At 48.9% G+C, this 26,926-nt stretch overlaps 1 protein-coding gene across 1 annotated transcript in view; it reads left to right on the forward strand.

The window, feature by feature from the left end:
• Positions 1–26,926, forward strand: part of SLC25A22 (solute carrier family 25 member 22) — a 55,119-nt gene continuing 28,193 nt past the window's right edge. Inside the window, exons 1-3 of the mRNA XM_062619129.1 lie at positions 1–152; positions 19,927–20,027; positions 24,153–24,278. Coding sequence (XP_062475113.1) covers positions 20,008–20,027; positions 24,153–24,278 — 146 coding nt within the window. The 5' untranslated portion in view covers positions 1–152; positions 19,927–20,007. The remainder of the gene's footprint in view (positions 153–19,926; positions 20,028–24,152; positions 24,279–26,926) is intronic.

Consider the following 26,926-nt stretch of genomic DNA (forward strand, 5'->3'; position numbering starts at 1 on the left):
GCCCGGCGGCGGCGGCTTTTCCTGCGCCAAGTGCTGCCAGAGGGGGCAGAGCTGAGCCGGGCAGGGCCGCGCCGCGCCGAGCCGCTCCGCACCCCGCGCCGCACCGGTCTCCGGCCCCGGCGGGAGCCCGCCGCCGCCGCCGCCCCGGACCGGTAAGTGCGGGCGCGGCCTTTCCCCGGCCCTCGGGTGGTGCCGCTGGGTGTCCCGGCACCTCTCCTGCCACCGGGCTGCAGCTCGCTTCCCCCGGCCTGGATCCTGCTGCACCGCCCCTCGCCTCGGGGCTGTGCCGAGCCCCCTTCCTGCATCCCTGGTCCCTGGGGGGACCGGCCCTTCGCCCCGGGGGCTGCGGGCTCCCTGGCCCCCGTGTACCCTCCCCACTCCGGGGGGATGCAGGCTCCCCTGGATCCCACTTCCCCTCCCTTATCCCGAGGGTTGTAAGCCCTCCACTTGCTCCCCTCACCCTGGGAAGTGCCGATCTCCCCCCCCGACGGTCCCAGCGGGTGGGGGTCCGTCTGCCTGGATTTGGGGCGCAGGTCCGCGTGTGTCAGCGCCGAGCCCGGGGGAGACTGCTCCGTGCTTCCCGTGACTGTCCTTGCCTGGTGTTGGGGGGCTGTAGCGGCGTTGCCCGTCCTCCCCCTTGCCGCGCCGGGGAGACTGCGGGTGACACGTGTGTGGTCCCAGCCGTGCCCTTTAGTGCCTCGGAGCTCCCGCTTTTTATATTGTAAGCGATTTGCACGTTTCTGCGGGGTTTCAGAGCCTATGGCTACCCTGGTCACAGGTCGGGATCCTGCATCTAAGCCCCTCTGAGCTCCATCCAGGCCCTCCTAAGGCAGATCTGTGATTTTCTGAGGTAGGTCAAGGTTAATGTGCTCTTCCTCCTGTGGATGGGGAATGTGAAAATGTGGATAGGCTGTGGGATTTCCTCAAGGTCACCCTGGAAACTGGACCCCAAGCATCCTCTCCTCTCTGCACCCCCCAAAGAGCTAGGCTGCTGGTGGGTGAGGGTGCAGTTGTGGAAATGGGATTTTCCAATGCTGAGGGCCTCTGTCCTGCAGGTCTTCTCAGGTTTTGTTTTTCTCACCTCGCCAGGTTGTCAGAGTAACAAACATCAGGGCACAATCTCAGCTGTATTTATTTAGCCTAATATGTATTAGGTGTTCACAGTTAAAGGTTGGTTGTTCTTACCACAGTGCGTTCATCTCCGTTAGTCTCACTGCTGTTAGGATCTGACCTCTTGTGGTGTGGCTGCTGCTGTTGGGATGGTATCTGCAGTGATTTTAATCACTGCAAGTCACTGTGGCTTTGCTTCTCAAGAACTTGCTTCTTGGCAATGGCAAGCAAAATGCAATTGAACTAGAGTGGTGCTTGGCTGATAACGGTGTATCATGTGGAGCTTGGCTGGTGGTCATCTTCTTGTCCTCGGCTTGCGTTATGCTTTTTAGGCTGTTATAAACAGTATAGATGAGGTCTAACAGGAGGAGTTTCTCTTACCTCTTCACCAGAAAATAAACACCAGTACTTAATGAGGATTTACCCTTTTGAATGTCTTACATGTAAGATTTTTAACTGCACTACTACTGCTTCTTGTCATTCACACAGATAAAGTTTTTCTCCTGGTGCTGTGCCCTTGGGCTCATTTGTTCACCGTGCCATCATAGTAAGGAACGTGATGTTTTGAGGGCAAGGGTGATCTGTGGCAGAGCCAAGTAGGAGTAAGGAGCAAATCTGTGTCATAAATTTGAGCCTGGCACTGCTCTAAAGGAAAGTCTTCAGCCTTGTTTGATGCCCAGGAATCTTGTTAATGTCTTACTAAGTTGCCAGGGCCCTAGCAGATCCTCCTGATGTCATTTTAAGAAGTAGGAATGTGCTGTATTAAGTTACTAGAAGGTAGAAATCGCTGACAGCCTGACAGGGCCATTTGCTCCCTCTTGCCTGCTAAGATTTAAATTGGTGGGCAAGACCAGGGAAAATACCTGCCTGGCTGGCCAGAGTGACGGTAGCATGTTCATGTGGAAGCAGCCCCCCTGCTCGTTTCTGTGTTGTGTTTTGTGTTTCTGGTCTCTGGCAGGGCAGAGGTGTGAGGTACTGAGACACAGTGGCTGGAACTTGGTGTGCCTCAAAGTCTGGGAGCTGTGAGGATTTGGAGCTGTTCTCTGATGAGGGTGTTATAATGGGGAAAGTCTTGCTTAGGAGCTGTAAGCATTTCGTGTGCTTATACAGTTGTTCTTGTGTAACTGTTGTCATGCTGAGAATTGTGAAATAGTAAGAGGGAGACATTTCCTGGAGTAGGGCAGCAGCATTTTTAGGTGAGAAAATGTTGTGCTGTGTTTAGCTAAAGACACTTGGAGTCAACGTCCCAGTCAGGGGTAGCAGTTTTGCAGATTCCCCTAAGAACAGCTTTTCCATGAGGTGTAAAGACTGATTTAAGGAACACTCTTGTTACAGGATGTGTGATGACCATGCAGTGCTGTAAAAGTAGTTAATTATCTCTGGCACTTAGGGTTTTATCTGAATAATCTGCAGCCAGGAGGCTTTAAGAGGCAGGAGCTGTGAGTTGCTCCTTGTCCCACAGCAAGAAGCATAGGTGTGGTGTAGGCTGTGTGATCTGTCTCTGGTCCTCCAAAGGGCCAGGCTTTTGGTTTGTTGCTTGACGGGGGTTTAGTTGTTTTATAGCCTCTGGAGTCTCTTTCAGCCCACTGTGGAAATAAAACACTCTTGAGAGGGCTGTTGCCATATTCACAGTAGCTGCTGGAAGGTGGTATGTCCTTGTGAAGTTTGTGGCCAAAAAAGGTTAGCAGTGTTGAATGTGGCTGAGTTGTATCCCTTGGTGATGGCTGTTCCAGTGTGATGCTTTCTTTTGTCACTTGATCCTTGGGCTCACTTGGGGGCAGGGAATGGCAAATCTTTTGCACTGCCAATTTTCCAGTGCCAGTAAGATGCCCTGTCTCTTAATGGGCTGTTCCTACCTGTGTCAAATCAAATTCTCCTGCCAGAATGACACAAAAAGTCATTGAACTAGACACCAAGGGAGAAGGAAAAGAGGTGGAAAAATGGAAAATATTTTTGTTCAGTTGTTAGGAGATCCTGTGCAGAGGAGATGACATGTAACCAAACTGGGTTTGGAATGGCTGGGACAAATGAGTTTCATTATGATCGAGAGTACTGTAGTTCATGTACATTATGATAGGATGCTCATGTCCTACAAGGGAGTTTCTGCAATCTCCCCTTTTCTAGGCTGTTTCAGAACAGAGAGGTATTTCTGCCTAATGCCTTCTTGGTTATCCTTTTTCAGAGTGTTTGCTTTGGATTTTTTTCGTTGTTCTACACAGCTGCTGGTAGTTCAGCAGTGTCCCAGAGCTGTGCACTTTCACCTGTGATTGGAGTAAGTTGATGTTGCTCTGGTAGAGGCAGCAGAGTAAATCTGGTTTGCAGCCGCTGAGGTTGGGGTGTCATGAGATGCCCTCGAGCTACAGGAAGTGCCTGGGCACTCAGCCTGTTTAACCTGTCATTTACAGGTTTGCTAAATGTCCCATTAGGCTTCCAGTTGGACACACTTCTCTTCCAGCTGCTTCTGCTCCCCTGTTTAAATCTGCAGTACTGCGTAAGGACAAGTACCTGTGCTGCTCCTTCAACAGCGACAGTGCAGGATGGGGAAGAATCTGCCTGGTCCCAGCATCCTGCCTTCTGCTGCTGCAGGTACATAAAGATTAGTTATTTTTCCTTTTACGTCCATATATATGTTCACCTAAATTCTTAACCATGTCTTTTGGAAATGCAAAAGACTGCTTTAATGCCTATGTTTGCACATTTTCCTGCACTACTAGGAATTTTGGACAGTTGGAATTACCAATTGCTTTCATGGCCAATGAGCTATGGATACTGCCTGTGTGAGACAGTGCATTGTTTTCATTTCTTACTATTGAACATGTCATACACAGTGTGTGTGTTTCATGATGCATTTCTCATAAATGCACAGTTTCTCTTGTGGACTTTAGCTTGTCTATGTGCAGTGGGACAGCGGGACATGACTGCAAGTGCATCCCTTCCCCTGCTGAAGAGGTGCCTGCAGTTTAACAGGACAGTGTGGTGTTGTTCCCTAGTGCTGTGATTTGATGAAGCTGCCTTTCTGCTGCAAGGTTGAGTCTTCTGGCCTGTGCCTGATTGGAGTGAGGACCATCATTTGGCCATATCCAGCTAATAGCATGGCGGGTTGCTGGAGCTAATGCTGTGTTGCTCAAGTTAATCCCAACAGCAGATAAATAACTTTCCTGTCCTCTTCTGTTTGCCTTCCAGCGCAAACATAGCAGGAAGGAGGAGGTGGATTGAGCTGTCCAATGCGAAACTGGATGTTGCTTTAACCTCGCAGTTTTGATTGGTAGTTCCAATTGTGAAGATAAAGTAACAGGGAGTACAAAAGCTGTGGAAAACAAGGCAAAATCCCAGACAGCCCCATGAAAAGACCTTGTCACTCTGGGCGGTTTGGATTTCTGTTTGGCAGTTTCCTCTTACACGTATGCAAATATAAAAGCTTTGAGTATTTGCTGTTTTAGGAGTGCCGCCTACATGGAGATTATGTGCCTGGAGAAGGGAAAGGCACCTGGCCTGCAATGCTTATTCTGTGTCAGGATAAATGTGATGGGATACCATTTATTTAATTTGTGGGGTCTCTGTTGATTTAATGCAGCCTGTGGTGAGCTGCTCACAGCAATGGACTCGTACACTTCTTTTGTTAAATTTTTTGATAACTGGTTCTTGCTCTCGGTTTGGTGGTGCTGTTGTGGGTGGGTGGCTATGCCTTGTCAAACCACCCTGTGCCCCGCTCTTTCCTTTTAGCGCTGATGCTGGTGTGTGGTGTATCAGGAGAGCTGTCTGGATTTATTATTTTTCCTTTGATTCAGCTGTGTTTCACAGAATGGCATGAATTCAAGCAGCTGTAGATGACTGAAGTCCCACCAGAGATGCTGCCTGCCCCACCTGGAGTTTGACTCCATGATTGGGGCTCACACTCTTGATTGAAAGGCTGTCCCAGCTTCATGGACAAAGTGGGGGGAGGGAAGCAGAAGGAAAACTTCCTCTCATATACAGAGCAGCAGTGCTGCTGCACTGAGTGACTAACTGGCTTGGAAGAGGCCTTTGGCAAGAGAGATATGTGCTTTTCTTTTTTGGTTAGAACATGGAGATACAGGACTTTCAGCAAGTCACTTTAGTGGGAGAGAGATGCTGTGCAAGTGAGCTCTTCGTTCACATCAACCCAGAAGGCAATCCAGTGGCCGTGATCCTTCATTTCTGCATTCAGTTGCAGTTTATAGTGAAACCTTTTTGTTCCATCGAGGGTCTGTGCTGTGCCCAGCAAGTGCTGGCTTTGCATGGATAAATGTGTGGAAGGAAGTGGTAGCATGTGGTGTGCTTAGTCTGTTGTTTCTGTTGCTGCTGATTACTCGGTCCTTTCGACTGTGGTGTCTGACCCCTTCCTTCCTTTAATGAGTGTGCTGTCTGCATACCTTGGCCGGGGAGATGAGGGCAGTTCCCTGTTGCCTGCAGGGTAGAGTGGGATGGAAACACCTTCGCCAAGGCTACATGCAGACTGGGGGTGTGTTTGGTGTCCTGTTCAGTGCTGTGATCTGTCATAGGCAGGGATTTATAAAAGAAAAAAGAAGGAAGCATATTTTAGGGACAGGATATGTCAGGGCTAACTGTGAATTTGGGTACAGTGTTCACCTTTGCCACAGATCCAGGGCATGACCTTGAATAAGCGGTAAAATGTCTGTCTCTGACCTACCCCTACAATTGAATAGGGACAGCAGCACTTCCAGGGTTTTGCTGCTTGTAAGCAAAAGCAGTGCAAGCTGTTGCAGAAGATACGATCTGATGTCGTAAGTGGTCTCTTCTGGGTGCTTCGTTTTCCTTTTTCATTTTGTGTTGGCTTCTCGAAGAAGGGGGTAGCTTCATTTTCCATGACCTGGGTAATCTGAGCCCTTCTCTGTAAAGCAACAAGAACACTTGTTGGTTCATCTCATCCTTTGGGAGCAGCTGTTGTTTATGAATTATTTCTTATAGCTATTTTCTAAGGGTGGTAGTTCTTTTAAAGGACATAAACTACCTTGTGTTGGCCTGACCCTTTCGCTGAACTGTCCTGCTTTTGTTTGTTTTTTCCTTTCCAGAAACTTACAATCCAGATACATTGGTGCCCTGCTCTGGTTCTTCAAAACTAATGGAGAGCCTGAAGAAAATAGCTTGGATACTGAAGTGATAAGCGCTACAGAAATGCCAGACACTATATAAACAACTAAACTCAGCCTCCAGCCCTTCCTGAAAGAGGGATGATTTGCAGAAATACCTCAACAGATGGTCTGAATTTGGCTCTGGAAAGGAGGGAAGAAATGCCAGGCCGCTGCTGCACTGTGTGTGGGTGCATGCCTGTGTGCACTGTGCAGTGTGTTGCTTGCCTGCATGCTCCTGGGGAGGCTGAGCAGGCTGCTCCTGCAGCCCCTGCCTGCTCAGGAGGCTGACTCAGTCTCTGTGGCTCCTGCCAGGTCCCTGGTGTTGAGCAAGCTCCTGTTTCTGCTGTGGGGAGGTTTGGCTTACTGGGCTGCTCTTGTGGAGGTGAGCTGTGGTTACTTTTGCAGAGACACTGGGTAAGGTTTCAGATCACACTGTGGTCTTCAGGCAATCAGGTGGTCTCTTGCGCTGACACCTCTACCTCATCACCTGTGACAGTGTAAATTGAGGTGATCTGGAGGTGGAAGCAAACGGATCAGCTGTGGCAAAGGGCTATTTGGACACACCTATGCATGTATATGAGCTGACAAACTTGCTGTTAGCCTGAGAGGGCATGAAATGAGAGAGGCTTTACATGGTCATGGCCAGGGACTCTAAAGAACAACAGCAGAGCTGGCTGCTGTGGGTAACCTCCTCTCTCCTGATGAGGTTCTGATCATGCAGGGGAAGGAGAACATGATTTCCTCAGCTAGTAGCAGACCTGACTTTGGCAGCAGCAGTGGGTTGTGCCACCTCTTCTGTAGGCTCTGCTATGGGGTAGTCGGGTTCCCATGCCAGTAGCCACAGCTGTCTCTGGTGTGGGTCATGGATTAGAGCTTAGAAATCCTTGTCCAAGGACCTCTGGAGCAGAGCAGTGTGTCTGGTTCCTGCATTGCCAAACCATTGTTAGTCTCCCCACACAATGTGCTTGTTGCATTGCTCGCTGGCACAATTTTGTTATGTCTAATGCTATTTGCTGTTCCTGCTGTGCACTCTTTGGTTAGACGCTGTTGGTTGGTAGGTAGAGCAAGGCTGTCAGGTAAGGTTTTTGGAAACTTTCTGAAAATAGGTCTAATTCTTGAGCAGTGCAAAATGAATTGCTTTACTGACGATGCTTACTGTGTCAGGTAAATTCTTGTGGGTACATCTGGCAGGTAACAGCATTGCACAACACATGCAGGGTAGCCAAGTAAGACATTTAATGTCCAGAGAATGACTGTCAAGGTTTGACTTATTTCACTTTTTACCTGTCATTCTCTTTCTTTTCCTTGCGTGCCTTCCTGCTGGTTCACAGCAGTCTGGGTGAACAGAGAGCTGGTAAATGCATCATGACTCCTGAGCTGTCAGGTGGTGGCTGCAGTCCCCTTGCAGACAATTCCTGTGCTTGTCACAGAGCATGTATGACTTTCCCTGGAAGAGCTGCTAACCTCTTTAGGAGCAACAAAAACATCAGTGTGGGGCTGCTGACGTGCATTTAGCAAGGAACCATTTTGCTGTGATCTGAACAGCTTTGGCGTAAGCAAACTCAGGTGGGAGGAGAGAATTGCTGTTTGTGATGCAGGAGCAGAGCAGGTACACTCATGTGTATCCCTGCAGCAAAGGAACTGGCAGCAGCAGTGTCCTGTATTGCTCTTCATGTGGCTGAGAGGCAAGGAATATTGATTAACATGACATTTAACTGACATTCTTCTAGTATACTGGGAGCATTAGTCGAATTCTGCCTTCAGTGGTTAGTAATGAGATAAGCTTCCTTCCTCTGGAAGGTGTCTACCTACTGTTGCAGTGTTTGGGAGGCTGGGAGATGTCTTTTTGTTATCCTGTCTACTCTCCATTTCCGGTCGTTTGTACAAAAGGCACCTGAAATACAGACTTGGCTCTAGCAAGCAGCTGAGCTTGCAACCTGTACAGCAGTGGTTGTATGCTTACATGGTAGTTCTTACTTGATGCTTTTCTGTCACATTGCCTTAGGTGTAGCCCAGCTCCTAACTCCAGAGTTGGAGGTGACACAGGAGGGTTTATGTCCTTCCAGACCCTGGGGTCCTGTTTCATTAATCTACAGTATTTTGGCATTGGCGCCCACCTTGGTGGCTGGTGCTGTCAGTGCACTGTGGCTTTGCTGCAGGGGCAGGGTGGAAGGTTTGCTGGATTCATTGCTGTTCCAGCCAGGCTCGTGCAGTCCCTCTTCAAGACTCCAAGGGACAGCTATCGGTTGACATACAGCCTCGCAGGGCTCTGAATTCTGTTCGGTCCTCCCGAAGCCCTTATATCCCAGGCTTCCTTGGAGGGGTTCTTGTTCTATTTTGTTGTTGTTTATTGGTTTAATTTTAGTTTTTCCAGTACGCACAACAGTCAGGCTGGAGGCTGCTGCTGGAGGGGCAGCCCTGCTGCTCACTCCTGCCTCTCTCTTCTTGTGCTGGCACAAGCATTTGTGTGTTCACAGCTATGCACTGACCTGGGAATAGGCCTGGTCTGAAATGAGTTCCTCTGGTTGCTGGGGGAAGGAAGAGTACCCTACTCTTTGGAAGTAGCCTGAAGTTATGCTGGACTAGTGGTTGAGTAAGCACAGTCTTTGCTGGGAAGAAAGCATCACATGGTTTGAGAGAGATCCACTTTCCAGGGGCTAAAAATCCCTAGTAGGATTTCCTTCATGCAAATATTTGCATCTTCTCTGCCACTACGCTGTCAAGACTGCATCGAGTCTGAACCAGTGTCTGTGCAGGACAAACCGTGTTGTATTACCCCTTCACAGCCCTGGGTCTTGCCTGGTGCCTGATTGTAGATTCTCTCTTTGAGGGGAAGAGTCAGCATTGTGTCTTTAAAACACTGCAATTTGCATGGCGTAGTTCTTGCAGAGAAAGGTGGTTGCTTTTTCCAGGCCTCCTGGGGATGGCCCCGTGTACCGCCAGGTGCGTGGAGGAAGTGGGAGCAGAGAGGGGAAAAAACCGTCTTTGCTTTGCTGTGGCACAGTCCCCTAGTGTTCACAGAAACAAGTGCATGCTTTAAAAAGTGCTTAGCGCATGTTCTTGGAGATGCAAAGAAATACGACCGACTTCCTCTCCTCTTCCTCTCCCTCCCTTGCGTGCAGTGGTGGCAGTGCCTAGCGGGCACCCCTACTGTTAGCACAGCTGATGCTGAGGCAGGCTCATTGCCAGGGGTGGCAGAGGTGAGGGAACTGGGTACCCTTGGGACTGGAGGCTCCTCTCTGAGCATGTCTGAACCTTGCTGGAGCAGCGTGTGTCTTTCTTGCTGTCCTTTTGCTCCTTCCTGCCACAGTCTGTTCCTTCTCCCTCCTGTTTCTGAAGTCTTTGTTCCTGTTTTGGCATGGGAGGTGCACATGGTCCAACCAGTCCCCAGTGCAGATGAGTTTAGGAAGCCAGACTGTGATCACCTAACTTGGTTGAGCTTGCACTGCAGCCTGTCCCACCAAGCTGCCCATGGCTGACTCTAGGGTCATGGAGGAGATGGGTCAGTGTGAGGAGTGGCACGTGGCAGGATGCTGGGTGGCTTGCAGCCCCTGGTGCTGCTCCATGGCAGGAGACTGCTCATGCCACATGGTGCCTGTGGGAAAGGGGCTGCCTGCAGGGTGCCAGGCTCACAGTCCCAAAGCAGCGGGTTCTCATCCCAAGCCTTGTGATGTGCTCTGGGCCACAGAGGTAGGAGGGAACAAGCTGGCTGGCACTTTGGAGAGGGGTGAATGAGCAAGGCTTTTTCACATGAGCCAGGCAGCTGGGCTGAGTGAACTGTAGGGTGCAAGCTGCAGTGCTCCAATGCTTCTCTTCTGAAAGCTCTGTCAAGGCAAGTACTTTCCACTCTCCAACAGCTATTATAGAAGAGCTTGGGTTTGCTGTGCCCTTCTCTCACTTTGCCCTAAGGGCACACTGGGCTTGTTTGAATTAATGTAATTAGCACATGCCTTATTAGCTCACTAAGGCACAAAGAGCTCATGTATATTTGTAGCCAGGTTAAGCAGCCCCTATTAATTTAATAACCGTGTCCTCCTCAGCACATGGCAACAGTTCATCGCTGGTGGTGACTCAGGATCAGCCAGTATGGAGGGAATTTGGACAAGTTGTATGTGTGTGTGGTTCTCTTTTATTGTGTTGTATTTTTATTAATGAGCAGAGCTGTGAAGGGAATTAGCAGGAGACACAGTAGACGGAAGGAAGCCTTCAGTGAGGTTTGCCAGCCAGCCGGCCCTGAATATTTCCTGTGCTCTACAGTGCCTGTAGAAAAGGGTCTATATAATGAATCAGCATGATATGACACAAGCTGCGAGGTGGAAATGTACAGAAATAAACTTTGGCAAACTGTGCTTGAACTCTGCTCCAATCAATTTATGAATTAGGTACTGATAGTAATTTTGCTACATTGTCTAACCTCTTTCCCCTCGATGAATCCTGGCGCAGGGGAGGTAGCTGGTGTATTCTGGTGCTACTCATAAGTGAGACTGTGAAAGGGCAAAGTTCTTTGAAAAACAAAAGTAGTTGTAAGCAATTTCATTCTCTGCAGTGCTCTGTCCCTTTTGCTGCTCTGGGTCTTGCCACATACAGAGCTTAGCCAGGTCCCATGGGATGCTTGCCACCAGGTAGTTTTGTTTGCTTGTTTTGTTAGTTAGGGGTTTTTTTGTTTATTTTGTGTGTGTGTGTCTTTTGTTGTTTGGGTTTTTTCCTCTCAGAAGATGCAAGTTATGGGGGTGAATGACAGTTTGTGCTCCACCACCGTGGAATCATGCAGCCTACAAGTCCAGGATGGTGACATGTGTCTAATGTTCTTGTAGCCCCACATGTGGGATAATGAGGTCCTGTACTGCTTCTAAAACTAGTGAGTTAAGCATTTTGGGGGCTCTTTTCAGCCAAGATCACTATGCGTACAAAGGAGGCTTCCTGCATTTCTTCTCCTCCTCCCTGCAACAGTCACAGGTCATGCTCTTCATGGTGATTGTGTGTAGGAAGAATCTGCTGAAAAGCAGCTGATGTGCTTGCACAGCTGTGGTCAGGTTTTCTGCAAGTACCTGTTGGGGTGAGATGCAGGTATCCTGCCTGTTCCTGCTCCCTTTTTTTACTTTCCTCATTTGCTGTTTCACCCCCTTGCCGAGTAATCTTGTGCTGTAAAGCTCTGAACTGTTCCAGGTCGTTGTGAGCTTGTGCAGGAGCATCATTGAGAAGATGAGGCTGTTACACACAGGCAAGGAAATCCCATGAAACTGGACAGAATGGTGTATGTAATAATGTGCCCTCTTCACTGCAGCTGATGGAGGATCAAGCTCCTAGACTCCAGCAGAGACAACTTGCTCTTCTGGCTTCCATCTGCTGAAGACCTGGCCCTCCTGGGAGGGATAGTAGGAAAATAAAAGTCTCAGTGGGGTGATAAGGGTTGCACCCAAATCTGTCTGCAGTAGGTTGAAGCAGATACATTTATTTCTTCTTCCTCAGAGCCTGTTCCCACATCATCCCAATGCTTAGATGAAGGTACTGTCAGTGGTTAGTGGGATGAGGAGCTGTGATAGTCTACATTGTACTGGTGGTACAGAGGTGTCCTCCATGTGCAGCTCCTACAGGGTGCATTGTGGGGCTTGGGGGGAGATAATAAAAGATGAAAAAAACTGAAAGTCTGCAAGAGGAGAAGTGGTTGGTGGGTAACTCAGATGCTGGTTGGAGGTGGTGCTTCCTTTCCCCCTGCCTTTTTTTTCAGGGGCAGGTAGGGACACTGCTTGGCTTGGTGGGTAGAGGCTTTCTGTGCAGGATCACAGCAGCCCACTGGCTCAGATCTGTGGGCTGCTTGGCGCACACCAAGGCAGAGGGCATTTTCCAGGGCAGCGTTTTCAGCCAGTGAGGAGTTGTGTTCCCCTCTCTCTTTACTCTGTCTGCTCACTGACTTGGATGAGTTTGGAGAAGGAAGGAGAGAAGCCTTGCCCTGAAATTTAACCCAGTGACTTCATTGGCCGTCCCTCTCACTGCACTGTGGGAGCAGCCATATGTCAGGGTCGGCTTAGCAGGCCCCTTGCTGGCTGCTGGGCTGGAAGGGATGGAGGTTAATTTATGGCCCTGGAGTAGCTGAAGCTGGGCCTATTTTTGGCTTGTGTCTTGTTCAATATCTGCCTGCAGGAATACAGTGCAGGGGAAGCAAACTTGGATTTTTTTGGTTGGTTTTCCTTCTTCCCAAATGAGGAAGAATTTTTTTATTCCAACACCCCCACCCCCCTTCAAGAAGAAAAAGCCTTTTCCGGGTTTGCATGCAGTGTTCTGAGAAAAACCATACTCATCTTGTGTCATGAAGATGGTGGTCATCCTTAACATTTAGTTGACATAGCTGCTGCCAAGCTGTTTGACTTGAGGGCCATCATCAGGGTTCCAGAGGCCTTGATCTGCATCATGTCCATCCTGCATGTGCTATGCTCCCAGAGGCTTTGAATTGCATCCTATCCATTCTGTATGCCCTGTACTAGCCCCAAGGCAGAAGCACCAGCTCTTAGCTCTCAGCAGGAGCTCTTCAGTGGCCACAGCACTGACCTGCACTGTCAGCCCTTCCCCTCTGCAGCCTTGGGTTTGACTGCAATGAGCCAGCACTAACCCAGGAGGATGCATCTAACGGGAACAGCTCTGTGGGTGTTTGAGTGTTGCTCTAATGAAGTAGTGCTGCAATTCGGCCAAAAAAAGATGCCCAGCAAGGCCACTGGTGCCCCTTTCATTCAGAAGAAAGGGTTCTGCTGAGAGCCAGGATCGCTGGTTTGGTTGCTGATGGGGAATGAATAGTCTTGCACCCCAGGATCTCAGCTCAGAGCTCTGCCTCATTTCTAGAGAGTCATCCAAAATCCAACCCTCACTTTCCCTTGGGCTTCCTGGTTGGTTGTTTTTAATTACTGCTGTTTACATGGTAATTATTTTAAACTGGGAGGGGGAAACCTTTTTTTCTACTCTGCCCGTCTTGTGAGCGGTTTGCACCATTTAGTTTCTCTGTGATTAGTCCTTCTGGATCAAAGGGTTGGTCGGTCCTTTTAGCTCAAAGACAGGTCTGTCTGTCTGTTACCTTCGGTTGGCTCTGCCTTTTCTTGACCACTACTGATTATTAAGAGGAAATGCTGTATATAAGTTCTTGTTTGCTTTCCCAGCTCTGTCTCCCATCTGCTAGACTCCAGCTTCTCAGCAAAGCTGTCTTCTTTGTCCAGCTAATGCTGCATATCTCTGAATCTGTAGTTTCATGAAAATTAGTATGGAGAATTGATCCAGAGGAAGGTGGGTTTAAAAATAGTTTGAATCACACCAGGTCGATGTGTGACTACATGATTTCTCAAGTGGCACTTGGAAAGGGGCATCACTGGCAATAAGCACCCACTTATGTCATCCAAAGATGTACAAGCGAGTTTGCAGCTTGAACACCAGCATGATCATGTGCAGGCAGTTTTACTATCTGTCAGTTAGCTTGTTCTTCCACTGTTGGATCTTCAGCTGTAAAACAACATAGACCACTATCAACTTAATTTAAACAATAATTTTTCCTTAGAACTTGCCACATATATGTAGTTCATTTTGTCTGCATATGGATTAGTTGTTCTGTAGCTACTTCTTACAGATCCCTTTGAAATAGTGCAGGGATTTGCAGGTCCCAACAGACCATAGGCTGGAGCACAACACTATTTTCAAGTAAAATGCTGGGCCTGAATTTCTGCTGTGGCCATGCTCTGACCTCGTATCACCACATCCCTGAAGATTTTATGATAAGAGATGCATGGTAAAGGGTTTTTGGCCCTCTGGCTCCTGTGCCTCTTGGTCCATATTTCTGTAGAAGCCATAGAGAGGCAAGACTGAGTTTGTCTTTGAGCATGAATAGTTGTCCATAGTTTAGAGGCTTGTTACTTGTGTTACAAGTGTTTCAGACGAATGAGGAGAGCAGGGCTGTAGCATGCTTTATGTGGCATTTGTGGAGAGCCGAAGAGCCAGGTCTCTTGAGGTCTCATTCACTAGACCGTTGCTTTTTTGAGAACTTGGAGAGGAGGCAGGTTCAGATGGGAAGAGTGCCAACAGCTCCCATGGTTTCCCTTTGCTCCCCTCAGTCTTGCCAGGGGTGCTGTGAGCACTCTTAGACCCATTGTCCTGCTCTCTCCTATGAGGGAAGATACCACAGTTACTGCTTTATGAGAGTGTTTTAACATGTGCCCTCCTATGGAACAGGACTCTGCTATGTGTTCTCAGTGAGGTGATTGCACACTCATTTGTCCTTCTGAAATCTCTCTGATTCTTTCCACTTGGCAGCCCTGATGTCTTTGACAGCAAAACTTGCTGCGTGAGCCCTGTGTGAGTCACTTTTAACGTCTGTCTTCACTCATCCCATCGTGCAGCTCAGCTGCAAAACCTCCAGGATGGGGATTGTTCTTGACTGAAAGACCAGCCCTTAAAGAAATGGGTCCCAGATCTGCACTGGGGTCTCTTGCAGTGCTGCAGTGCTGATACCCGAGCCCAGCTTCAAGGTGAACATCAGCTTTCTGGCTCTTGATCCAGGACAGTTTCCCAAGACATGCAGAGTCAAAGGGCATTATCTGGCATTTGTTGTAGTTTGGCACAGGCTCGCTCAAGTCTTTCTATCTGACTTGAATGCAGATGGCTTGGCATTGAGCAATTGCCCTTTGCAAACCTTTCTGCCCAGCCAAAGTAGGATGTGCTCTAGTAACTGAAGCGTGATCTGGTGTTATGACCTATGAACTGGTCTCTGTTTCCTGAGCTGTGCTGGAGTAGAACTGAGGGGTAGAAGACTTGTCTGGGAGAAGTATCATGTTGATGCAAGGAGAGGCCTCTACGGGACTCCTCCTGTTAAGCAATAGGGCAGACAGCTTCTGCACTAATCTGAGAGATTAGTTGCTCGTTGTTTTGCCTTGAGAAGCTTTCTAGGTCAGGAAGGTGCTTTTCTTGCTGCTCACAGTGCCTTTTAGAGGCCTTCCTCCAAGCCTTAGCTCTCATGGAAGTAACAGGAGATGCTTATTGTCTTGACTTACTGCTTAAGGTTTCTCAGCAAAGTAGGGGAAGTACTGTACTGGGAGCAGGGGCCAAGCTATAGCTTCCAGCAGTATGGAGAGCTCACAGGAAGACTGAGAGAACTGGATGTGTTCCTCCTGCTTCTACTGCTCAGAGGCAGGAGGATCCCCACTTCCTTCTCTGCTCTTTTGTGCCCTTCCTTTCAAGTAATACCTGCTCCTCCACTCACTCTGATCCTTACTTTGGAGGCAGCAGGTGGGCTGGCTTTTCCCAGTGTGGCTGAGGCGGGCAGAGGGACTGTTGCTAGGTGTAGTAAAGTGTCCTGTCTGATGTCTTTGATAACTCTTTTGCAGTGACTGAGGCCAGCAGGCAAATCTGGAGTGAAAGAGTGAGCTGTCTCCAGTACATGATGCAGCTTTTGATGTCCCTGAGATGGGAGGATTGGTTGGCCCAGCTCAAAAGAAGCTGTTGAGTGCTGAGCCCTCTCCCTTATTGATGACTGGTGGAGGTAGCTGCATTTCCAAGGCCAGTTTTGGTTTTTTTGACTGCTGTTATGCGAAGGTAAATGAAGTAGCTTCTCTCAAGAAATACTTTGTACTCCTTAAACATTACTGTTGCAACGGCTGCTTTGCTTCAGTCATTCGGAAAACTTGGCAGGCTGTCTGCACCTTCACATGCCTTTGTCTGTGAAGGAAAACAGTGTGCTGGTCCCAGAGGGTTTTCCCTCTCCCAGCAGGTACTAGTTGCTGATTGTTGGCCCCCTGCATTGTGAGCGGTTGCATGGCTGTGTCCTCTCGACATAGTGAATGCTGGCACAGCTTTTCTCCCTCCTTCTCACCCTTTGAGCCTGGCATCTTGATGTCTGCTTCTCTGGCTGGGCACTGAGTTTGTCTTTTCTCAAAGCAAATGGAAATATGTGGAAGGGAGTCCTGTCTTCCCCTTCTGCTGTTTATTTTCAAGTCAAGGTTGTGGTTTGAATGTTTGCTTTCAGTGATGGCTCCAGCATGTGCTGGCTTCCAGCTCCGTCTCATCCCTGCCTGACCGCTCTGCACAAATGTTTGTGCTGGCATGACAGCCAGGATGGGAACACATGGTTGGGTGTAGGGAGAGGACGGGATTGCTTCCTTCGGCCGCAGCACCAGTTGGCTAAAGGTCTGTCAAAATGTCAGCCTGTGTGCACCCAGATAAATCGGCATGTCTGACAGCATGTGCCTGAGAGGCTGTGCTCAGCTGCAGCGTTGGGCTGCTGGGAGGGGGAAGTCTGGAAATGGGAGGGTGGGCAGAGGGCAGAAGCATAGAGCTGGCCTTTTTGTGGGGGCTATTGGCAGGACTGGGGGAGATGGTGGGCTGGCTTCACTTAGAGGATGCTGGTGGTGGCTTTGGCAGCCTGGTAGAGGGAAAGTGGGACAAGAAGGAAGGTTCTGAGCTGTGGGGGCCCTAGGGTCAGACTGTGGGCAGAGCAATGGTATCTGGAGGTAGAGGTGGCAACCTACAGCCACAGAACTGTGCAGTTACTATAGATGCGATCAGTGTGGTCAAAGAAGTGTGGGTAAGCTTAATCTGTTCCTTCTCCTGTGATGTCTGTGCTTGTGGAGATGTGTGCATCTATCTCCATCCAAGCTTGCCATCAGCACACGTATCAAGTCTCCTCCACATGTTGTCTCCTCCGTGCCCCAGGCTGTCTGTGATTCTCCAGTAAGCACTTTTCCTTCAGGTGATAAGGTGAGAACTGAAGTTTAGAAGTCCATCCCTGTGCCCTGGGCTGATCAGGAGTGCAGCAGGTCTGCAGTCTGCAAAGGTTGGTCATCCTGAAGAAGATCTTGCTATCTGGGTAGCGTAGGTGGATGAGTGTGTGTGGTGCCTGGCAAGGCAGGGAAGCAAAACAGCACCATTTTGGCAGTGGCAGAGGCTTTGAAGGACCATCCAAAGCTGGCTTGGGTTGCATTGTGGTACATCCAGTCTGGCTGCTCTGTTACTCTCTGGAGCTGGATTTTGTGAGCTGTGAAAAGGGAGAGGCTGAATAGAGGAGTCCTGGGGTACCAGTGTGCAGCAGAGTGAGCTTTGGGGTGTTTATACTGCTTCTCTGCCTTGCACGAAGGCAATTCCCCGTGCTGCAGCGTGTGCATCACTCTGAAACTAAATTTGCTTGATCATTTTAATAAGTGTAGAAGGGATATCCTGGTGCGCAAGTAATGGGGCATTAATCTGTGCCTAGCTGTGTTAACAGCCCTCTAGGAAGGAATTAATGCCACATAATTCATTGCCTGTGCAGCTGTCACTCTCTTAATTACTACATGTTCGATTCAAGACCCTCCTTCTGTGCAGGCTGCTCAGCCTCTTCAGCTTTGAGGTGGATCTCTGGCAGCTCTTGTTTCCCCTTGCCCAGCTACTACCAGTTTCCTCCCAGTTCCTCTGCTCCTTGTGCCATTCAGGTTCCCAGTTCCAGCAGTGCTGTTGTCTGCCTGGCTGTGAAGTTTAACCATATGAAGAGGCATCAGCACCTTTCTGGTACTGCTGGCTTGTGCAGACAAGTGCATATGCTGATGGGAGGTTTCCTGGGAAGATGCAAGCCCTGCTCCCTGACCCTGCTCAGATGGGAAGCCCTGGACAACACTGCTGCTTGGCTGGAGAAACTCTTGATTTTGCTTGCATTTTCTGGCTCCCAAGAGCATCGTGTTCCTTGGGAGATATACTCAGTTCTTTACTTAATCTCTTTCCTTTCTAGGTTAAATGGATTTGTTCTTGATTTGCTTTTTGAATATCCTACAAAATTAATGCCATGCTCTTCCCGGCATGTGTTTTTCCTCCTTTCAAGGCTACAGGATTGCAGCAGCTGTTTTCCTGCCCTGGGAGACTCTGGGGTCCAGCTCTTCCCAGGGTGCTGGAGGCTTCAGCATTCACCATCTTTTAAGGGACTTGGGGAGTTCTGTAGATCGCAGCAAAGTGTTCAGATGGAGTTTGCAGTGACTTGAATTTGTTTTGCTGGAGCAAAACAAATTTTGGTCATTTGCTGGAGCTCTGTTTAAACAAACAGTTCAAATAAACTTTCCACTTCAGTGCATTAAAATCCCTTAGTGCATTAAAATCCCCTGGTCATGGACACATTCAGGCCTTTGCTGTGCCAGATGCTGTATAAACAGTTATCAATTGCTGGTGTCTGCTGTAAAATGATCACATCATTCACTTCCCCTCACTTGTCCATGAGTTGAGTCACTTGTGTTTGGGGAGATGGCATTTGCTGGCCACACAGGCAGCCTGTTTGATTTTAAACCCAGGAAGACTGTTTTTTCCCCTTCCTGCTGTGCAGCTGCAGCAGGAGCATCCCTTCCCTGGTGGTCACAGAAGGGATGGAAGGTGTAGTAGTGCAGTGGATGAGGTTTGTGTGCAGTGTTTTGGAGAGAAGCTCCTTTCCTTAGTAAGCTTCATGTTCTGGTCTCTCATAGCTTTAGCTAAACATAGGACTCCAGAAAAGGCAGTTTTAGTCTCGCATTGTCCAAGTGTTGGACTGCACAAATGCTTTCATGCTGCCCTGTTCTTGGCACTTAACGTAACAGGGAGGGGAGCAGGCCGTTGCTGGACTGTGTGTAAATTCATCTGCTCTCCTTCCCATACCTGTTTGTACCATCACCAGCTTTTTACACTTACATTCTCAGGAATGCCTCTGGCCCCAGGTTGCATCTCCAGAGCAGAAGTGTCAGCCTGGGAGCCGCACTGCTGGATGTGAGATCCTGTGTGGCTTAGGAAATCTGCAACTAAGGGGCAAATTGCATTCCAGAGGGAAAGGGCAAATGTATCTCCTGCTTCTGGCTCACCACCCAGATGTCATCTGGAAGGGGAGAAGGAGGAGAGTGGCTGGGTGCTGCTGAGATGCCTGAAGAAAGCATGGGGCAGCTGATTCCCAGGTTGGAGGTGAAGAGGAGACAAAGATGCCTCCACAAATCTGAAGGTTGTGTCTGCTTCTGAAATTTTCTCCAGCATCCGGATTTCTTTGTATGGTGACTTCTACCAGCTCTTGATAAACAGTAGCAAATAGGAGTCTTAGGATGGTTTTTTGCTGACTTGGAACTTCAGTGCTGTGCCAGTAGGCACTGAGCTGAAAGGAATGGTCCAAAGGTCAAAGTTCAATAGCCTCGGGAGGGTGAGGCTCTGCTTAAAGACAGTGTTGGCACAAGACTGAGGATGGGCTGTCGTTTCGGGCTGGAAAGTAAAGGAAGGATTGTAACCACTGGAGGAGCAGGTTTTTGAAGATTGTTCTCTGGTGCCAGCACATGTGTTGGAGGGAAGTTGTGAACAGGCCTTGCAATAGCATGTAATTATCTTGGGATGGCTGGGTGGACCTACAGAAGGCTGTTGATCCGTGCAGTGCAGTTTGAAATGCTCCCTGGAGTTGGAGAGATGGGTACTGCTGTGCTGGATGCTGGACAGAGCTCGTGCACTGCCTGGCTGCTGCCCTTCCTCATGTGCTGGTGGAGCCTGATGACTCCGGCAACTCTTTCCTTCCTATGTGCTTCTATATTTATACACACACACATATTTATAAGGCTTGCTGGGAAGCTATGTCTCCTCTCCAAGAGAGCAGGTGCTTCCTTAAGTCACTTGTTCCTCAGCTGGCTTCATCCTGCAGCTGCCCAGTAGGACCTGAGCTTCTGGAAGAGTAAGTGTCTCAACTTCGTCTCCTTGGTGTCTTTCTCTCCTTTCCCAGGAAGAAACTGAAGTGAAAAAGAAGTTGAGGAACGATTTGAAGGAACAGATTCATTTCTTAACAAGATCAAGTTTGAATTAAATGGCTGATAAACAGATCAGGTAATTTTAAAAAATGTTTGGGTTGGTGGTTGTGATTTGCATTTTTCTTTTAAAATCTTTCAATCGCCTTTGTGATACAGGAGGTTGGAGGAGATCACCTGTTCATTTCTTCTGACCTTAAACAGTTCTGATTTCTTCTCTGCTCCTTTCGTACCTGCTTTTTTGTAACCTTCTCTTATTTTTCTGTCTTTGCCATGTTGTCACATCTCTGCTTTATTCAGGTCTCTTTTCTCACTGCCTTTTTCTTTCTACCCTCTCCCTTTACCCTGCACAAGTCTGTTCGGTTTTGCTTCCTCTTTCAAAGGTCAGTTTGACCTGCTGACTTCAGTTTGCTGATGTCAGGGGAGCAAAGCCAGCTCCCTGACCAGCGAGGATGCAGTGCTTGTAATGACAAAGTCCACATAGGTGCAGCCTTTTGCCCCTCTTCTAAAGCCAGTCAATGCTTGAGTGATCGCAGGATCATGAAGTACCAACAATAATTATCAACACTTAAGTGTGCAGCAGGAACTTAAGAGCATTGGTCCTTGCATATGCAAAGGCAGGATATAAGTCCTTCCTGGAGATGAATTGGGATGCATTTTCTGGAAAGACAGAGTTGTACCCTTAGGTTCTTAAGAGCTGTGTTAGGTTGATCTGCACAGTCCTGCATGTGGTTTAGCTTTCTGCTGCTTGAGTAGCTGCTTTAGTTAAATGACTCTTACATGCTGTGGGATTCTTGTGGGGGTTTTTTGTGGTCCTCTTCTAATATCTACTTTTCCAGGTTACCAGCTCAGGACAGAAAGTGGTCAGTGGGTGAATGAAATCTGGTGACAGATGGCCAGGACTTGGCAATGCCTGAATCCTGCAGGCAAGAGGGCTGCCCCTTCTTAGTGCTTACTATGATAAGGATATCTTTCTGCATGCCTGCCTTCTGCAAATGAAAGCAATCCTGAGCTGTGCTGATAACAAGACAGCATTGTGGAGTGTTTATTTGCTCATCATGCTGCCCAGTCTAGAGAGTACTTGACACACTTCTCATACACCCATGAAGGGCATGCTGAGATTCACCTCCATGGAGCCTGATGAGTGTATGTCCCCGACAGCCCTGGAAGACTAAAAGGACCACCTGTCCATGGCCATTTGAAGCTTAGTATTTTGAAGGAAGGGAAGACACGTCCTCCAAGATCTCCCCCATCCCCTCCAATATGCTCTCAGCAGTGTAAACAGGAGCTTGCTGGCTACAGGGACTAGGTAAACGGGCTGAGGAGGAGCACTAGAACTGGGATGCCTTCTTGTATTAAACTGAGAAAACAGCTTTATTTGTATGCTCGCCTGTGTTGTCCCTGCTACACTAAGCCCTGTGCACCTTGGTAGCGAGAGGCAACAGCTGTGCAGAAGCTAAATAGGACAGAGAGACAAAGCACAGTGGATTCTTGCCTCATGAGAGAGCAGGGAACACTGACATGAAAAGTGGGATGACTTAGTCACAAGGGAAGAAGCTTTTGATTCAGGTACAGTGCCCTCTATTGCAGATTCTTTGTGCCCAAAATCCTGTAGTTCTCCCGCTTAGGTTATCTCTTCCATCTAGGTGACTACAAGTCTACAGTGGTCACAGGCAGCTGAGCCAAGGAGATGTGTTTAAGGTTGGAGGATCTACTGAACCCCTGTTCCCTTGCAGCATGCATCTGTCACCCCTTAGCAAGATGAGACTGATACCAAAAGACTAAAATCCACAGCAGCAGTTTGCTGCAAGGTAAGATCAAGGGCACTGCATTTCAGCAGCAGTGCATGTGGAACTTGATCTCAGCGTCTCACCAGACACTGCTGCACAGTCCGTTTATGATGGTCTCCCTCTACAGTGTGCTTGGGGGAGCCTGGATAGTTGGTTTTAGGTGTGATATGGGTGTTGAGCAAGGGTTTCTCACCTGCAGAGTGAAAGGCTTTCTGCAGCTCCCATTGCCCAAATGTTTGGTTTGCCTGGGCACACCAGGTTATTTCGTCATTTTCTGGGGTCTGTGCTGAAATTGAGGAATCTTTGGCACTTATGGTGCCAGCAGACAAGATGTTTGCCAAGTGTCTCTGCCTTGTTCCCACCTGATACAAACCCTGTGATGATTTCACTGTTGGAACAGGTTTGAAAGAGGCAGGTGTCTGTGGGCCCAGGTGTTTCAGGGACACTTAGAGAAGAGAAGACAGTGCTGAGGCTGGAATGGGGCACTGACTGTGCTTTGAAGTCTGTGACCTGCCAGCAGTGACTTGAGAGCTGAATTTGGGGATGCTGATGTGATCCTGTCTTGAGACACCCTCCTTCCCAGAGGTGTCTCCATCTTGACATGCTTTTATCTGGTCTCTAACCTCCTCTTTCAGTATGACTGTGGGTTAAGTAAGGAGACTGCCATGATATGAAGCTCACTGTTTGGAATTTTCCCATGTCCTGAGAAGCTGAGCATAGGAGTTTGCAGGCAAATCTGTTCCTTTCTCAGACTGTGGTGCAGAGATCCCTGAGGCAACAGAGTCTCGAGCTGGTGAGATCTTGCAGTCTGGCCCTGTGTTGAGCTCATGCACTGATTTGGGCCTGCCTTCCTAATGTACTGTGCTTGATTTAATCTCAGCACAGTCTTGTTTGGGGGTGTGGGCTGAGCTCAGGTTTGTCTGTCTGTCTTTGGCACCTCTTCTTCCAGCTGTGCCAGCCCTGGGGCCATGTGTGCATGCTATATTGGTGCAGGTGTTGAGGAGGAAAGAGCTCTGGCTGCAGAGAGCAGAGGCTGAACAGAGTTTCCTGGGGTGTCAAGGTCATGCACTTGTGGCCTAAGACTTTTTTTTCTTTTCCTACCCCTCTTTTGTTTGCTTTCTGCAGGGAGACCTCAAGTTGAAACCCTGAGTCACAGAATCATAGAATAGTTAGGGTTGGACAGGACCTTAAGATCATCAAGTTCCAACCCCCCTTGCCTGGAGCTGAGGGGCAGCTCTTTCAGTATGGCTGCTTATTGATCCTTTCGGCAGTGCTGCTGGCTGGAATGTGTTTGCAGAGCTTCACCCCACTATGCCATGGCCGGCCTTGCCACTGCTGCTTCCGATGGGTAATGCAGTCTGTGTCCCCATCCAAAGCATCATGTCACTGTCATGAAAGGCAGCATGCCACTTCCTGCCATGGGGGGCCTCAGCCTTGCTGACTCCCAGCTGCAATCTAGGACTGCCATCAGTTTAATATCCGACACGTCCTGTGTTCAAGGAGCCATATCCTCTGCTTTATTGGAGGGAGCTGAGTCAAAACAGGCTTCCTCTGTCTGTGTGTAGTGGTTTGTCAAGCATAAAAGTGCTGGACACTCTTTGTAATAGAATTTGCTGGAAACCCATATTTAGGTGATCTGGCTTTCAGTCAGCACCACTTGCAGGAATTCCCTGTGGGAACACAAAGGCGAGCAGAAAAGACCCCCCATTTTGGAAGCACAGGGAGCCAGCCAGGTTTTGACTTCCCTGAGAGGTATGAGCTCATGTCTCTGTGTCTGCAGCCATGCAGGCTGCTGGTCTGGTGGTTTTGTTGTGCTGTTGGTTTGTGTGTGTTCCCCTGGCCTTGGGCGGTGGGTCTGGAAACGGTTTCCTGGAGCTGCAGCCGTCTGCTCCTCAGCTGCCAGCTGGGCGCTTCTGGGCTCACTCCCACATGATGGTAGCAGCTGATATGTCATGAACCTCTCATTAGATGCATATCTGATTGTGGTGCTAAAAAGCATTTGCAAGTAAACCTTCTGTGTTGGGTGCCGTCAGGCCCTAACTCAAGTCGGTTTATGTTGTAAGATGGTTCAGCAGTCTTCTTTTCTCCTCTAGGAACAACAGAAACCCTTGGGTCCTGGCGAACAGGGTTTTTTCATGTTTTTAGTGATGTGTAGCTTAGCTGTTTGCCTCCACTCCACTACTCAGTGGTTTGTCCTGATGCTAAATGCTGCTTTCCCATCTTCCCACCTGTGTACAGCAGGAGCCAAGCTTTGCCTTGAGAGCTCCCTTCGTGCTATGGGAGGAGGATAGCCTTGTCACACAGAGATGTGTTAACTCTTGTCATCCAGAAGAGCTCCATTCTTTCCTCTTTCCCTCCTCTGACATTATCCCAGTGCTAAGAAATCTGTTTCTCTATGTCTCATCCCCTTACAGTTTACCTGCCAAGCTGATCAATGGAGGGATAGCTGGGCTGATCGGGGTCACCTGTGTATTTCCCATTGACCTGGCAAAAACTCGCCTGCAGAACCAGCAGAATGGCCAGCGTCTGTACACCAGCATGTGAGTACCCCTGCACGGGCAGCATCCCTTGGGGCTTCCAGCAGGGAGGCTTTCCACTTTGTTACCTCTTTCAAGTGAGTTCAGCATTTCTAGGAACTGGGCTCTCCTCAGAAAAGACGGGACAATCTTGAACCAAGCTCTGCTAGGGCAGATAAAGCAAATAAAGCAGTTGTTCAAGCTGTAGACCCCATCAGGTGAGATCTCTGCAGTGGGCACATCTCTATCCCTTGCTTTAGGGATGGCATGATCATTGCTGTCAGGGCACAGGACCAAAACACAAGGAGACGATTTGTTTCTCTGCTGGGCCATAGTTGAGTGCATGAGGGAATTTCTACCTCTCTTCTGTTTCCATCACTTTCTTATTGCAGGTCCTTCATTTGCTGTGTCAGTTTTAAAAAGAGGAAGCAGTCACTTGTTCCCAGTTTAGAGCACTGCATACAGAGCTTTTGAAGGCTCAAAGGTTGACACATGCTGTAGTTATCCAGCAGTCCTGAGTCCAAAATGATCAAGTGCAGTGGGAGAAGAAGGCATAAATATATACAGCCTGCCAAATTCACCTGGGATTTGTGTGGGATGCCTAGGGCTTTGTGTCTGCTGTGGGAATGTGAACCACACTCAGCACAAGATGCTTTATTATAGGAACCAGAGTCAGGCCTTAGTTTTCCAAAAGTACTGGTATCACTGAGGGGGGGAGAAGGGACTGGGCCTGACAAGTTTTGTCTCGTCCTCCTGCCACTGTGTTTGAAAGTAGTGTTACCAGTATTTTCCTCTTTCCTGCCCAGAAGAATTTTAGGCAGGCTGGGAATAGGAAGGAAATGCTCTGTATGTTGATGGTTTGAGTCTCCGTGCCTCCTTGCTGTGGCTGACAACATGCAATTATGCATGATCTTAGGCTGTAGGCTCTGGCATGTCACGGTGACTGTTGTTTCCCTTGACAGTTACAGCCCTCTCTGCTCCCTGCACTGTGTACAGGCATGCTGGCAGAATGCAGCCCCCTGTCTTGCCTTGCCTCTCCTTTTTGTTTTGTCCTGTGCCTGCTGCAGCTGCAGATTGCCTCTCCTCCCTGAGGATCACTTCTCTCACTGGCAACAGCAACAGGAGTTTGGGCAGGATGTGGGGTCTCCTTAGGAGGGCATGCCAGGATCCTTCTCTCTGGAGGGGGACTCAGTAGGGGAGAGGCTTTTAACCTCCAGGAGTCAAGTGCAGATCTGGTCCCTAGCCAGGAGTTGTTGTGGTATGAGGTGCCATTAAGGAATACACAGGATTTAACTTGTATATTTGAGCTGGCTCCTCCTGAGAATCTGCAACAAAGCTTGGATATGAATGCTCTAGCCCCCTTATCAACCTCATGGCTCTCCTCTGGACTTGCTGCAACAGTTCCATGTTCTTCTTATGTTGAGGACACCAGAACTACACACAGTGCTCCAAATGGGGTCTCACGAGAGCAGAGTAGAGGGACAGGATCACCTCCTTCGACCTGCTGGTCATGCTCCTTTAGATGCAGCCCAGGATACGGTTGGTTTCTGGGCTGTGAGTGCACACTGAGGCCAGTTCATGTTCATTTTCTCATCGACCAGCACCCCCAAGTCTTCTTCAGGGCTGCTCTAAATCTCTTCTCTGCCAACCTGTAGCTGTGCCTGGCATTCCCCTGACCCAGATGTAGGACCTTGCACTTGGGTTGGTTGAACTTCATGAGGTTGGCATTGGCCACCTTTCAAGCGTGTCAAGGTCCCTCTGGATGGCATTCCTTCCCTCCAGCCTATCAGCCGAACCACACAGCTTGGTGTCACCAGCAAACTTGCTGAGGGTGCGCTCAATCCTGCTGTCCTTGTTGCTCACAAAGATGTTGAACAGGATCAGTCTCAACACCAACCCTGAGGGACACCACTCATTACTCCATTTGGCAATTGAGCCATTGACTGCAACTCTCTGCCTGCAGCCATCCAGCCACTTCTTTATCCATCGAGTGGTCTGTCCATTAAATCCATGTCTCTCCAATGTAGACACAAGGATGGCATGCAGGAGGACAGTGTCAGACACTTTGCACAAGTCCAGGTAGACCATGCTCTGCCCATATCCGTCAGTTCTGTAGCCCAGATAACTTGCGGTACCCTAGAACAGCCTTGACCCAAGTAGGCCATAATGCCCTCAATGGAACTCTTATTTCTTTCTCCCTCATGTCAGCACTATTACAAAGCAGAGATAAAGTTTACTCCTTGTGTTCCCAAACCTCTGCAGCTGTGGTCTAGAGAGGGAAACACTGCCAGGGGGTCTCCACTGCCTTCCTGAACTGTGCCTCTAGACTTGTTAGGTGTGTGTCTGTGATTTTGAAAAGTCTTCAGTTTTCCCAGTTGCAGCAAATGTAGTTGAAACAAAGCAACAGTTTTCCCCTTGGAATGCACCTCCACGGCACTCTGCCTCACTCTCCCCAGGACAAGAGCTTGAGTGCTCTCTGCCTGCTGTGGGACCTGATGTATTAAAAGTAAGTGCTTTAATCTTCATGGGAGATCACAGATGACTGAGTGTTTGGGTCATCTAGTGCTTGTGTCAAATTTCACAGAGTAAATCAAGAAAGTCAGCACTGGGCACTGGGGGTTTTGCCCCCCTCCTCCCCTTTTTTCCCTTCCAGAACTGGCTTTAAAATCATG

This window comes from Pezoporus occidentalis, unplaced genomic scaffold, assembly GCF_034315485.1.
Source record: "Pezoporus occidentalis ecotype Australia unplaced genomic scaffold, CSIRO_AGI_Poc_V1 ctg21, whole genome shotgun sequence".
NCBI lineage: Eukaryota > Metazoa > Chordata > Aves > Psittaciformes > Psittacidae > Pezoporus > Pezoporus occidentalis.